The 14,912-nt window shown below is 50.7% G+C and overlaps 1 protein-coding gene across 1 annotated transcript in view; it reads left to right on the top strand.

Moving 5' to 3' along the window:
* Positions 1-14,011, top strand: part of atp2c1 (ATPase secretory pathway Ca2+ transporting 1) — a 29,032-nt gene extending 15,021 nt beyond the window's left edge. The window contains exons 6-27 of the mRNA XM_085366741.1: positions 273-334; positions 2,497-2,605; positions 3,514-3,669; positions 4,436-4,504; positions 4,613-4,688; positions 4,833-4,899; positions 5,740-5,864; positions 5,954-6,051; positions 7,285-7,380; positions 7,460-7,549; positions 7,827-7,931; positions 8,672-8,828; positions 8,917-9,087; positions 9,701-9,798; positions 10,825-10,875; positions 10,993-11,159; positions 11,507-11,575; positions 11,657-11,773; positions 12,392-12,539; positions 12,677-12,772; positions 12,858-12,999; positions 13,248-14,011. Coding sequence (XP_085222867.1) covers positions 273-334; positions 2,497-2,605; positions 3,514-3,669; positions 4,436-4,504; positions 4,613-4,688; positions 4,833-4,899; positions 5,740-5,864; positions 5,954-6,051; positions 7,285-7,380; positions 7,460-7,549; positions 7,827-7,931; positions 8,672-8,828; positions 8,917-9,087; positions 9,701-9,798; positions 10,825-10,875; positions 10,993-11,159; positions 11,507-11,575; positions 11,657-11,773; positions 12,392-12,539; positions 12,677-12,772; positions 12,858-12,999; positions 13,248-13,369 — 2,391 coding nt within the window. The 3' untranslated portion in view covers positions 13,370-14,011. The remainder of the gene's footprint in view (positions 1-272; positions 335-2,496; positions 2,606-3,513; positions 3,670-4,435; positions 4,505-4,612; positions 4,689-4,832; positions 4,900-5,739; positions 5,865-5,953; positions 6,052-7,284; positions 7,381-7,459; positions 7,550-7,826; positions 7,932-8,671; positions 8,829-8,916; positions 9,088-9,700; positions 9,799-10,824; positions 10,876-10,992; positions 11,160-11,506; positions 11,576-11,656; positions 11,774-12,391; positions 12,540-12,676; positions 12,773-12,857; positions 13,000-13,247) is intronic.
* The last annotated feature ends 901 nt before the right edge of the window (positions 14,012-14,912 follow it).

Consider the following 14,912-nt stretch of genomic DNA (forward strand, 5'->3'; position numbering starts at 1 on the left):
TGTGTGTGTGTGTGTGTGTGTGTCTGTCTGTGTGTGTGTGTGTGTCTGTGTGTGTGTGTGTCTGTGTGTGTGTGTGTCTGTGTGTGTCTGTGTCTGTGTGTGTGTGTGTGTCTGTGTGTGTGTGTCTGTGTGTGTGTGTGTGTGTGTGTGTGTCTGTGTGTGTGTCTGTGTCTGTCTGTGTCTGTGTGTGTGTCTGTGTGTGTGTGTCTGTGTGTGTGTGTCTGTGTGTCTGTGTGTGATGAAGCTAAGCTGTTGTCTTGTCTTGTGTGCAGGAGTATCGCTCAGAGAAATCTTTGGAGGAGTTGGGGAAGCTCGTCCCTCCAGAATGTCACTGGTGAGTTTGATCCTGACCTCCTTCAGGAGAGTGGGCGGGGGTCTCCTGTAGGGCTGGGCCATATTATACCGTTCACGGTAATACCGGTATAATGTTAGGCAACGATAGGAAAATGAAATATCGCGATAGAATGGGAGTAAAACGCGCATGCGCAGTGCCTTTGTTTTCATACGCACATGGCCGATTGTTGAGTGAAACAGATGAACCAGAATTGGTTTGTAAAAATGGTGCAACTTCAGTGATGTGGAACTGGTTTGGTGTTTGTCCGTCAGATACACAACAAAGCACATTTTTTTGCAGAACATGCAAGCGGCCGTTGTTATTGTCGTATTTGTCGGACTAAGATGCTCTTAAATCTGGGAGTAATCTGGGTCCTAAACTCCGTATGCTTCAGGTCAAACAACACTGCAGCATCACTTAGAGTTAAAAACTGTCTAAATTCTTTCATCTTTAATAAAACGATCAGCATTGCTGCTTTACCAGGTGTAACTATAAAGTTTAACTTCCAGACATCCATGAAAACAAAAGTTATTACATTTAACGGAGTTAGAAGTTAGCAGGAAGCTAGCGGAAGTTAGCTCGCTAGTTTCGCTAGTTACCTAAGCATGATATAGCATGTTCTGACTGAGAGATTTCTGAAAAAATTCAAACGTACAGCTCTGCTATCACTTCCAACATAAATGAAGACAGGAAACTAAACAGCAGCGACGTTTGTAGGGTTACTGAAGTTGGGCTAGCTGGTATATAATGATGTGCTACGTGATCGCTAGCGACACAGCTATGTTAGCATAACATAAACAGTGAAGCTGGAGGACGAACACTAACACTTTTCCACTTATAAAAGTTAACGTGAGGGTTCTTCATGGTTAGAGACAAATGCAATCGCATGGCAGGATGCTGTAAACGGACCAAACTTCAGTCAGGAGAACAACTGAGATAATCCATCCACAATACGAGGTTAGTCATTAATATACTGCAGCAACATGGGAATAGAGCAGCTGCCAGAGAATTCAACATTAATGAATCAATGGTACAGAAGTGGAGGAAGCAAGAAGAATGAGTTTAATAAAGTTTGATTTATCTGACTGCTTTGTTTCGCTTAATGTGCCTTATAATCCCGTGCACCTTATGGTCCGAAAAATGCGTACTGCACACTGCAGTTTAATGTTGCAAAGCATCTCTTTTTAACCATATAACCATATTATACATGGTTATGCTCAGGATATGTCAGCCCATTTCTACTGGAAATGCCTTTTGGTTAAACTTTCAGCAAGGAATTTGCATTTGCACTGTTACATTTTTATAAAGCTTTAATGTACATAAAAACCAGCTTCTTGTTTAAGTGAAAATAAATGGAAGGTTGTCTTTTTGCACTAGTAATGTTGTAGAGTTGTATTTTGTCTCGCATCAATTATATCGTCGGTTATATCGTTATCGCAAATTTTCAAATATATATCGTGATAAATACTTTTGGCCATATCACCCTGCTCTAGTCTCCTGCCTCGTCCTCCTGCATGGATCGCGTCTGTGGAGAACATCGCGTCTCCTAGTTGTGATTGTTTGTAATGAAATAAGCAGTTATGACACGGAGTCTGCTCCTCTGTCATCTCACAGCCAAGAATCCAGAAATTTGACTCCATAAATGAATCAGTTTAAAGGAGTGTGTGTGTCTGTTTGCTCCATCTAGCCACACCGTGTAGCGCCCCCTGTTGGCACACTGTGTGACCAGCACTCACATTACTGTGAGCACGAGCACACACAGCATTGTTCTTCTCAGCCTGAGGTCACAGGATTAATTTCACTCCTCGCGATGTTCTGAGAAACTTCTTAGAGTTTCCCTGAAGCTGAGACTGAATCCTGGCCAACGATGCGCCGATGTCGGAGCAACGAGAGATTCCCGTGGCGACCTGAGCAGCACGGTTTCCCCCGATGATCCACTCTTCATCGGGGTTTACAGTTGGGTCGTGGCGAACGTTTGGCAGAGACAGAGGACGGAGCTGGATCCACACACTCGACCTCATTCTACAAATTTCAACTTCATCCATGCACATTTTCAAAAAGTGAATTATTAATGTGTTGTGTCCCTGACGCTCCTCAGCAGGGCGCGCAGGGAGGGGAGGAGCATGACTGTAAACACTCTCCCCCGCTGTCTTCCTCCTCAGTGTCAGGGAGGGGAACCTGGAGCACCTGCTGGCCAGAGAGCTCGTTCCCGGAGACACCGTCTGCCTGTCGGTGGGGGAGAAGGTCCCGGCTGACCTCCGTCTCTTCGAGGTAAAAACACTGATAGGTTTGTGTCAGCCTGGGCGTGAGGGAGCGAGGGATTCTGGGACAGCAGAGATGTCTGCTGGAAGCTGAGCGCTTCTCGTTTCCAAGAAAGGAACTAAATTCTTTCAGGATGAACGATCACAGGCGATCAGGTTCCTGCAAACACGGGAGCAGAACGCCCTCTGATCAGGCCTGCAGTGTAATCATAAATAAATGAAACCCCTCAGCAGGGGGCGCTCTCGAGCACGAATCAAAATGTACGTTTTGTGTGTGAAGATTTTTCTTTGTGGAAGTTTTCAGACTGCAGGTGCAGGTTTAGATGGTGAGCGTCACCACGAGCCTCCATTTTGGTTTGGGGCATGAAGCGAGCAGCAGCTTCCACCTCCAGCCTGCTGCGGCTTCTGCACGCAGAAGAAAACTTTCACACAAACTTCAGGTTTTTCATCCGCTCCGCAGCGCGAGCTCGAGAGCGCCCCCTGTCCAACAGGAAGTCCACGGGGAGTTTCTGATTATCAAGCAGCTCCCTGCTTCACTGCAGGTGAGACTGACATCAGAACAAAGAGAAGGTCGCCGCGGTACTCGTCCTGCATCTTCACCACGTGCAACAAATCCCAGTGACAGCGTATCCCTGAGGCTGGCATAAGCGGGTGTAGGCGGGTGTAGGCGGGGCGGGTGTAGGCGGGGCGAGCGTAGGTGGGCGTAGGCGGCTGTAGGCGGTACTTTGAGGCCTCTACTTTCACTGGGAAACGTGTGAACCTTCATTAAGAGCAGCTGCAGTCGTGTAAAGATGGCCGCCTGCTCTGAGGTGGGGGTGGGGTTAATGGTTAATGGTGGCTTTAGTGAGCAGGGTTAGAGGTTAAAGGTCAGAGTATCCCTCCTGGTTGGAGTTAAATCTGTCTCCTCCACCCTCGCAGGCGACAGACCTGTCAGTGGATGAGTCCAGTCTGACGGGGGAGACCACGCCCTGCACCAAGTCCACCACCCACCAGCCAGCATCCACCAACGGAGACATCGCCTCCCGCAGCAACATCGCCTTCATGGGGACGCTGGTGCGCTACGGCAAAGCCAAGGTAGCAGCTCACTCTTCTTCTTCTGCTCCACAGACGGTGAAGTTACAGGAAAGAAGTGTGCGCTGAGACTCTGGCTGCAGACGGTGTGGAAGTGATGACGTGGCCGCCTCCTTCATATCGATGGTTCAGTGGTGACAGACGGCGTGTAGGACGCCGCCGTGGTTGTAGAAAACTGTAACCGTCATCTTAGTGGCTGCCGGCAGAATGATTAGAGCTTAGATTAGATGAGACTTTATTAATCCCTCGGGTGGGAGGGCCCCCGTTAGCACAGCAGCGACCGACGCTACAGAGTGTGAGCAGAAATACAGCGCACACACGACTGCAGAGGGACCTGCACCGTGGAGCGCTGACACAGATTCCTGCTAATCACTAACATCCAATCAAAACCCTCTCACAGCTCAGACTTCAGTGACCTCACAGCAGGCATGTTATTGGTCACATGATGTCACTAAAAAGGCTCCGACATCACAAACACGGTCCAGAGGTCCAGCTTAGGTGAAGCCAGCAGCTACGGCCACCCGTGCACCATCTACCTGTCAAATTGGCCACGCCCCTAATAATGCAAACATAAGCATGAATGCAATTTAAAGAGGACAGGACAGGTGTTATGATGGAGGATACACAGCGGTCTGTATCAGGCTGGCTCACTGCTGCCTCAGCAGGACACCAGAGGAACTGCAGCTGTTGCTATTGAAGCTTTTGCAGCTGATGTTTCAACGATGCTTAGACAGTTTTACCTGCTGAAAGGTGTTCTGATGTTCTTCAGGGCATCGTCATTGGAACCGGAGAGAACTCTGAGTTCGGGGAGGTGTTCAAGATGATGCAGGCAGAGGAGGTGAGGTCTCCCGCATGAAATCTGAATATAATTCAATACAAATGTCACAGTTGTTCCAGCCAGAGGTGCCGTGTTCATGAAACATCTGTTTCCTGTTTGCTTTGTCAGGCTCCTAAAACTCCTCTGCAGAAGAGCATGGACCTGCTGGGGAAGCAGCTGTCGCTTTATTCCTTCTGCATCATCGGTGAGTTTATGATGATCGTGTGATTACGAGGAGACGCCGTGGGTAAGGGGCCGTGTGTGCGGCGAGCTGCCCCGCTGCTGTGTCCTGCTCTCCATCGCCATGGCGTCTGCACGCCGCGCTCAGTCTGTCTCTGATGTGTTTCAGGCGTCATCATGCTGGTGGGCTGGCTGCAGGGCAAGAGTCTCCTGGACATGTTCACCATCGGTGTCAGGTGACCCTGAGTGATGCTTCTGTTTGGTTGTTGGTTGAACGGAGGCAGCTGCTTCCTCTTCTGTGTTTATCAGGTTATAGCTGAGTGCAGCGATGTGATAGCAGCAGGTTTGTGACGCTGGGTTCATGATGCGACCAGGAGAGTGACTCCACCCACAGACAAGGACACGAGCGTCACAGTCTGCTGTGTGATTTGGTGCACAGAGCCGTGAAACACCTCAATTCAATTTTATTTATATAGCGCCAAATCACAACAAAAGTCTCCTGAAGGCGCTTCATAGATACAGAGAAAAACCCAACAATCATATGAGCCCCTATGAGCAGCACTTTGGCGACAGTGGGAAGGAAAAACTCCCTTTTAACAGGAAGAAACCTCCAGCAGAACCAGGCTCAGGGAGGGGCGGGGCCATCTGCTGTGATTGGTTGGGGTGAGAGAAGGAAGACAGGATAAAGACATGCTGTGGAAGAGAGACAGAGGTTAATAACAGATATGATTCAGTGCAGAGAGGTCTGTTAACACATAGTGAGTGAAGAAGACACCTGAAGGAGCGAGCTCGGTCTCAGTGCGACAGGTGGAGCAGCCTCCATATAAATGAGATCACACGGCCTGCTGTTAGTGACGTTAGCATGAGGAGAGCCGCCTTTATAAGCGAGAGAGGAAAGTTAGCGCTGTGGGGCGGGAGCACGTTACAGGTGATTCCTGTTAGAGGGAAGTTGGGAAGCTGACCGTGAACACTGAGAGCAAACGGAAACACAAATGTTTTCTGGGTTTGTCTGCGTTTTTTCAGTGAGCATGTAAATCATAAAACAAGTCTGACTGTCTCCTCCTCTCCTCCTTCAGTCTGGCTGTGGCTGCCATCCCAGAGGGCTTACCCATCGTGGTGACGGTGACGCTGGCGCTCGGCGTGATGCGGATGGTGAAGAAAAGAGCGATCATCAAGAAACTTCCCATCGTGGAAACTCTGGGTACGTCGTGATGCGACGGAAACGGTCATGCACAGCCCGACCTTCTGTGAGCTGCACGTTGGTGACCTTTGTGCCGTTTTCCCCGTCAGGCTGCTGTAATGTGATCTGCTCGGACAAAACGGGGACGCTGACCAAGAACGAGATGACGGTCACTCAGCTGTTCACGTCAGACGGACAGCACGCTGAGGTCAGACTCCCACGCCGTTTCCTCTCACACTTTGAAACCTCCACAGCGTGATCACAGGGTCAGCTTTTAAATCCTCAGGCTACCAAACACAGCTGGGCTTCATGTTGGTGCTGGCGGGTGGTTGATCGTGCGATCAGGGTGAAGCTCGTGTTCTGCAGAGGACTCGAGTTCAGGCTCCGTCTGCTCGCTCGGAGTTTATGGGCTCAGTGGAGTCGATCAGTTTGCTGGTCTCGGATCAGTGGACACGTCGTTATCCTGTCCGGGATATTTAAGGGTGTTTGGGAATTTCCCCGACTAGTCTGTGGACTTTGAGGAGGCTTTGAAACGCGTCCCCAGGGCGTCCTGTGGGTGGCGCTGCAGGAACCTGGAGTATCGGTGAGACTGCAGATTAAATGAGACTGTAGATGTTGGTGTAAAGTGTTGGGGCCCTGGCGTGCACCCAGAGTTGTCAGACTCCCCCACAGCCGACCTGATGGAGGCGTCTGCAGCTCCTCAGACAGTCGATGAGTTGTACTGAAGCTGCCGGCCTCCTACATCTACACCAGCTTTCTGTTTTTCATAGGTGTCTGTTATTTTAATCTGAGAGACGGTGAACATGAAACGGCATCAGTGCAAATGTCCCAGTTTGACCCAAACGGCTGATTTTCACCTTCTAAAAGGTCAAAAAGGAGGAGAGGAGATCACGTGAGTCGCAACCCAACAAGCCAAGTTTAAGATCACATGAACAAAGCAATCACTGTAACTTGTTGTAAGGCTGATGCTCTTATTTTGAAAGCTGAGCCCTCTTCCTCCTCGTCGGTTTGCAGCGGCTTCTTCTGAAGCCTGATCGCAGCTGTAACGCAGAGTCTGCAGAGGGCTCACTGACCCGGTTAATCCATGAGGAAATCCCAGCTGGCATACTGGGAGAACTGGGTCAGGGCCGGTTCTGCTCACTGCAGGGAGGTCAGAGGTCATGGGAAGGTGCTGAAGGCCTGCAGGGTCACTGGCCTCACCTGTCAGGGGGCTGAAGCTGTGTTTGAGTGATACTTCATGAGGGCGAAGGCTCTGTCACGGCTGTGTGTCTGTGGCTGAAGCAAACACTGAAGCCCTGCTCTGTGCGAACCGCCCGGGCTTCAGCAGAGCGACATCGACACGTTGACAAGTCCACGAAAGTGCGCGCTGACCTTCTGGTCCTGCCTCCAGTGTCTCGAGGTCGCAGGTCTTTGTTATCTTACCCTCGGTGTTGTCTTGCAGGTCACCGGCGTCGGCTATAACGGGCAGGGGGAAGTTCTGCTGAACGGAGAGGTGATCCACGGCTTCTCGTGTCAGTCCATCAGCAAAATTGTGGAGGTGAGGTCGTTCGTGTCTCAGCTCAGATCTTCACACTGAACTCTGAACCCGGGTTTACTGAGCGTGTGTGTGCTGACAGGTCGGCTGTGTGTGCAACGACTCCATCATCAGGAATCACAACGTGCTGGGACGGCCCACAGAAGGAGCGCTCATCGCCCTCGCCATGAAGGTAAAACCCAGAGCGCCACGCTCTGAGCAGGTCGTCGAAGTCTTGAAATCAGACCAGTTGGGCTCATTTTTTCGATCCTTCTTTGTCTCACACTGGACTGAAACCAGCTGTTTTAGCTCCTCCCCCTTTCCCCCTCTGACTGTTTGAAGCGTACAAACAGTTAAAAGTAGGAGGAGCTGGAGAACCTGAGCTGATGATAAACCAGATGAGATAAAAACATGAATATGAGCGATGAGGTGTTTGTGTGACGAGCTGTGCTCCTCTCCGTGTCCTGCAGGTGGGGCTGGAGGGTCTGCAGCGCGAGTACGTGCGGGTGGAGGAGCATCCGTTCAGCTCGGAGAAGAAGTGGATGGCCGTGCGCTGCGTTCACCGCACGCAGCAGGTCTGTGATGAAGAGCTGCTCACATTAACCCTTTATCCTCGCTCTGATGCTCCGATGTCATTAGAGGACGCCGGCAGCAGAAACACGGCCGGAGTCGTTGCTCATACATGTTCTGTGATGTTCCAGCAGATCCTTAGATGTTTGTCATGGTGTTACTGTTGTGCCTGTGCCCTGAGCCCACAGAAATCACTGCTGCAAGTACAAAGTTGCATTTTGAGGAGAAAATTACTTTGAGCGAAGAAATCTGCTAATATCCACAGTAACAGCCGCTCTGTGTGCTCACAGACGTCTGCAGTCCTGCTCTCCACATCTCTGTACAGCGTTACAAATGTGCAACAAAACCAACCAATCACAGACTTGGATTCTGATCGGCTCTCTTATCAGCTCGCCAGCTAAATCCAGCGGAGCGGTTTGGTTTAAGCTAGATTAAAACCAACAACGGTCTTAAAAAAGTAAATAATTAAACATACTAACTGAAAATGGGTTTTGCTACACTCTGGACCGTGTTTGCAGCAGGTAGCGAGCTGACGCCGAGTTACTGCGACTCGGATGTGAGCGTTCATGGACGAAGACTCAAACATTCCTCGGGTTTCTCTCACTAGTGTTTCCTGTGGATTTGTCACCAAGGGAGAAACTGAACAGCAGCATTAAAGCTGAAATCCTAAAAGTCAAAGTTTAATATTGTGTTCTGCATCATCAGCATCTCTGACGTGTCTTTGCTCTTCCTGCTGCGTCTCCAGGACAAAGCTGGAGTTTACTTCATGAAGGGCGCGTACGAGCAGGTGATTCGCTTCTGCAGCTCCTACAACAGCAGAGGCAGCGCGCTCCCCCTGAACCACCAGCAGGTGGAGCTGTACCAGCAGCAGATCAGCTACATGGGCTCAGGCGGGCTCAGAGGTGAGAGTGACACCTACAGGCGGAGCTGGGGATGCCCTAAAAACACACTCACTGTGTGTGTGTGTGTGTGTGTGTGTGTGTGTTTCAGTGCTGGCGTTCGCGTCGGGCTCTGAGATGGGGAAGCTGACCTTCCTGGGTTTGGTGGGCATCATCGACCCTCCAAGGTCAGGGGTCAAAGAGGCCGTGGGCACGCTCATCAGCTCCGGAGTCACCATCAAGATGATCACCGGAGACTCCCAGGAGACGGCCATGTCTATAGGTCAGCTGATTCACACACGCTTACGCAAATGTATAAAGTTAAACAACAGAACAAATCCTTAGAGTGTTTTTCTGTGGTGGGATGCGTTTCCTGTTTTACATCACAGCTGATCGGGGCTCTGACCTCTGGTTTAAGTTCCCTGTCCTCGAGCTTCCTGATTTAAAAACGCCTCCATCGGGAGGATTTGTCCTCAGCTCCTCCATCTGAACAACAGAAGAGAAGAATGAAAAGAAAAACACAGACATTGTTTAGTTACATGATCAGGCTGATGATTAAACTCCGCTCTCTGAATTCCACATTAAAAGCCCCTGTTTATTAATAGGGCTTTTATTGTGAAACAGCCAGAAGAAGCGCAGGATCATCATTCACTTATTAAAGAGAGAACAAACCCTGAGCTGGTAATCAGCAATCAGTGGCTCGTCATGGGGAAAACGTTCACCACAAGGTGGCAGCGTTTCACCAGCCAGCACACACTTGCTGCCATGACCTCTGGCTGAACCCACTCCAGTTTGAATAATGCTGCCATGGGTCGAGTGGGAGTCACTGCGCCACCTTGTGGTTCACAGTGGTGTTACATGAACGTACAGAGCAGTGGATGTTTGTGTGTCTGCAGCCAGTCGCATCGGCCTCTTCTCTAAAGGGGGGCAGAGTTTGTCTGGGGAGGAGGTGGATCAGCTGGACCTGCAGCAGCTGTCGCAGATCATCTCCAGAGTGAGCGCGCACACACGCGCACACACACGCGCACATACACACACAAACGCACATACACACACACACACACATGCACGCACACACATACACGCACGCACACACACGCACATACACGCACGCACACGCACGCATACACACGCACGCACGCACACGCACGCACATACACACGCGCACATACACGCGCGCACACACATGCACGCACACACATGCACGCACACACATGCACGCACACACATACACGCACGCACACACACGCACATACACGCACGCACACACACGCACGCACACGCACGCATGCACACGCACGCATACGCACGCGCACATACACACGCGCACATACACGCGCGCACATACACGCGCGCACATACACGCACGCACATACACACGCGCACATACACGCACACACGCGCACATACACGCACACACGCACATACACACACATACACACACGCGCACACACGCACGCACACACACATACACACGCGCACATACACGCACACACGCACATGCACGCACACGCACGCACGCACACACATACACACGCGCACATACACACACATACACGCGCACATACACGCACGCACACACATACACACGCGCACATACACACACATACACGCGCACATACACGCACACGCGCACACACACGCGCACATACACGCACACGCGCACGCACACACACACGCGCACATACACGCACACGCGCACGCACACACACACGCGCACATACACGCGCACGCACACACACACGCGCACATACACGCACACACGCACGCACACACATACACACGCATACACGCACACACATGCACACACGCGCACACACGCACGCACACACACACGCGCACACACGCACGCACACACACGCACGCACACACACACGCACACACATGCACGCACGCACACACACACACACGCACGCACACACGCGCACGCACACATATACACACACGCGCACACACAGTAATGTTTCAGAGCGGTGTTGCTGTCACTGACGGCGTTCCTGGATCCGCCCTCTGTCCACAGATTTCCGTGTTTTATCGCGCCAGCCCGCGACACAAGCTGAAGATCGTCAAGGTGAGCAGACAGGAAGTCCAGTTCATGAAGCAGGAAAAGTTAAATAAACGTGATCGATTTGAGGCACGAACAGCTTTCTAGAACAAAGCGCTGCTAAAGCCCCGTCCCTCTCTTCAGTCCCTGCAGAACAACGGCGCCGTGGTGGCCATGACGGGTGACGGGGTGAATGACGCCGTGGCTCTGAAGGCCGCTGACATCGGTGTTGCGATGGGCCAGACGGGCACCGACGTCTGCAAGGAGGCAGCCGACATGATCCTGGTGGACGACGACTTCCAGACCATCATGTGAGTCTGACGCCACGGCGACGAGCCTAGACTTGCTGTCCTTGTCTTTGTGTGGAGTAACACACATAACACTGACTGTAACCATAGCAACTCATTTCCATCAGCACGACGTTGCTATGATTAGTTACGGTTCATCCCTCGCGCAGGAAGTAGTTCACAGGAGGCGATCGGCGTCGGCGACGGTCCGAGTCTGACGTCACGATCAAATCTGTGAACACATAAAAGTCCTGATGTTTCTGAGCTTCGTCCAAAAGGCTCAAAGATTTAGTGAAACAGCTTGTTCCTGTCATTAAGCTGCAATTGGAGCGTTTGTGGTTCAAAGGTCGGCGTCTGTTTCCTGTCTGCAGGTCGGCCATCGAGGAGGGAAAAGGAATTTACAACAACATCAAAAACTTTGTTTGCTTCCAGCTGAGCACGTGAGTACAAACCGCCGTCAGTCACACTTCTGTCTCTGGATTCAGTGTTTGAGCCCTCCGTCTCCCCCTGCTGGTCACCAGGAGCATTGCGGCACTCACCCTCATCTCCTTGGCGACGCTGATGAACTTCCCCAACCCGCTGAACGCCATGCAGATCCTGTGGATCAACATCATCATGGACGGACCGCCGGCTCAGAGGTGAGCGACTGAACGTTTCACTGGTTCACCTTTGACCTTTGACCTCAGTTGACACGGATATTTTAGAAGAGACTAATATTTATCAGTGATACTTCAGGCAGCTGGTCGAGCTCTGAAATGAAAGCTGACGACATGTTTGGTTTGTGGCGGTGGTCTGCAGCGCCCCCTGCTGTGTGCACACCTGCACGCACACCTGCTCATTAAGCAGAGTGTGAATATTCCAGATGTTCGATGTGATTAGACGCATTATATTTTTCACACGTCTGTGCCGACCCCTCCTTTTGAACCGGGTTGGGGTAAATCCTGTTTAATAATAATAATAATGGATTGCGTTTATATTCCCCTATTCATTCACTCTCACATTCACACACTGGTGGAGGCAGCTACAGCTGCAGCCACAGCTGCCCTGGGGCAGACTGACAGAGGCCAGGCTGCCACATCGCACCATCGGCCCCTCTGGCCAACACCAGTAGGCGGCAGGTGAAGCGTGTTGCCCAAGGACACAACGACCAGGACAGACAGAGCAGGGGCTCGAACCGGCGACCTTCCGGTTACAAGGCGAACTCCCAACTCTTGAGCCACGATCGAAATGTTTGTGTGTGTGTGTTCTCTTGTTAGTTTGGGGGTGGAGCCTGTGGACCGCGACATCATCAGGAAGCCTCCTCGCAACGTCGGAGACAGCATCATCACCCGCAGCCTGATCGTCAAAGTGCTCGTGTCGGCATTCATCATCGTCTGCGGGACGCTTTACGTCTTCTGGAGAGAGGTGGGTGGCCGTTTCTGACCTCAGGTTTCCTGATGCTGACGTCACCGGGCGCTGACCTCGGCGCGCGATCAGCATCACCATCGTTGTCTGCCGCTGTGACGTCTCCAGCTGACTCGCTCTCTGCATTTTATTTGCAGTTGCAGGACAACGTGATCACTCCTCGAGACACCACCATGACCTTCACCTGCTTCGTGTTCTTCGACATGTTCAACGCTCTGAGCTCCAGATCGCAGGTGAGCGCGCACGTTTAACCTGACATGACCTCACCGTCGCATTAAAGAGCATGTGACCTCAGCTGTGCCCGTCTCTGCTCCTCAGACCCGGATGGTCCACGAGATGGGGCTGTGCAGCAACCGCACGTTCTGTTTCGCCGTCCTGGCCTCCATCATGGGGCAGCTGCTCGTCATCTACTTCCCTCCTCTGCAGAGCGTCTTCCAGACGGAGAGTCTCAGCGTCCTCGGTAAGTCCTCGCGTGTCCTCGCACGTCCTCCTGCAGGAGCTCCTCCCTGTTTCTGTTTTACTTTTTGAACAAAGCACAAAATGAAAAATTATTTTCTCATTTTGTGCTTTTTTTTTTTTTTTTTCTTTTTGCTCGAGTTCTTGGAATATTTTTTTCTAGTTTTCGAGGACTTTGCATTCCCCCCCCCCCCCAGCACACAGATGTGCGCACAGCTGTGTGACCGTTTCCTTCTCTTTGTCTTTCTGCAGACCTCGTCTTCCTCGTGTCCCTCACCTCCTCCGTCTGCGCCGTATCTGAGGTCATCAAGAAGGTGGAGAGGTGGAGAGGGGTGGAGAAGAGCCCCCCCTCTGACTTCTTCCACGAAGTATGACCCCGCCCCCCTCGCTGTCCAGGCTGACGGACTCTGGTGTGTGGAGGATGAAGAGGAGGGTGGAGGTGATGGAGCATCTCTGTCCTGATGGCACTGACTTCTTTGAACCTCAAAGACTTTTTTTCTGAGATCCTCAGACGGGGACGAGACTCCGGTCAGGCACTGGAGGAGGCGCCTGGCCTCAAGGGGCGGGGTTAGCGGTCTGGACCTGTGTCGACCGGCCGCGGCCGTTAAGCTAGAGCCTCTCTCTCTGCGCCGCGGTCCGAGCCACTTCTTCCTGCCCCGTCATTTAGGATGAAATCGGACTTCGGGGCGTCTCCGTGGCCTCTTCCTGTTCTGTTTTAGTTTAGACGGCGGTGACCACTATTGGGCTCGCTTCTCTACACGAGGTGGACGTTGTACTTTGCGTCCTCTGTGGGAGCGTCTGCGGTGTGACGGTACAGCACCAATCACAGATCAATCAGCGGGGGAAATCATGTTTCGATCTTTAATTTATTTTGATAACCTGATGGGTTCTGGTGTGAAATTTTATTTATCTCACAAACAGGAGCGAATGATTTCCTGGACGCTGGGAAGTTTTAGTGATGTGGGTTTAATCAAGACGGTTTTTTAAACAAAAGCTTTGATTACGAGAAAAGTCTGAGGGCTGATTTTTGTTAATAAAGTTCATATTTTAAAAATTAATCCGTGTTCAGCGTTTTTGTGTAAATGAAAGTAAACTTCGCTTGAAAGTCGGGTTTGTCTGTTTCAGGTGCTTTTGAAAACAGATCTTAATAAATCAGCGGCACGTGGCAGAGGTAATAACCCAGTGTGGCCAGAAGAGGGCGGTAATGTGCAGGAATGGGACAGCAGCAGTGAGAGTATGGAGGGCCAGGAGTGACAAAATGAATAAATTTAATACGACATTAAATAATGAATTAAATGTGTCATTAATTTGATACATTTGGAATTATTTAAATAAGTGCCCGTTCATTTCATTTAAAATATTGTAATTTAATTTCAGTAAAAGTTGTAATCAAACCTATACTGAAAAAGGACAATCCTGACAAGACACAAATGAACAACTACAGGCCGATCTCAAATCTCCCATTTTTAAGTAAGACCATTGAAAAAGCAGTTTCTCAACAGCTCAGTTACTTCTTAAAACAGAATAACTGCTACGATGCCTTCCAGTCAGGTTTTAGACAGAACCACAGCACTGAAACCGCTCTGACCAAAGTGTTCAATGACATATGTCTGAATACAGACAGTGGAAAAATGTCAGTCCTAGTGTTACTGGATCTCAGTGCAGCATTTGATACAGCTGACCACAACATATTACTCAAACGACTGGAGAACTGGGCAGGTCTTTCAGGAACTGTACTAAACTGGTTCAAAACATACTTAGAAAACAGGAAATACTTTGTATCAATAGGTAACTTCACATCTGAGCAGACAAGTATCACATGTGGAGTTCCCCAAGGTTCCATCTTGGGACCCCTTCTGTTTAACATCTACATGCTCCCACTGGCACAGATTATAAACAACAACAAAATAAACTATC

The sequence above is a fragment of the Diplotaxodon limnothrissa genome, linkage group LG11 (assembly GCF_057381915.1).
Source record: "Diplotaxodon limnothrissa isolate DT_005_m linkage group LG11, D_limnothrissa_male_GT1.1, whole genome shotgun sequence".
NCBI lineage: Eukaryota > Metazoa > Chordata > Actinopteri > Cichliformes > Cichlidae > Diplotaxodon > Diplotaxodon limnothrissa.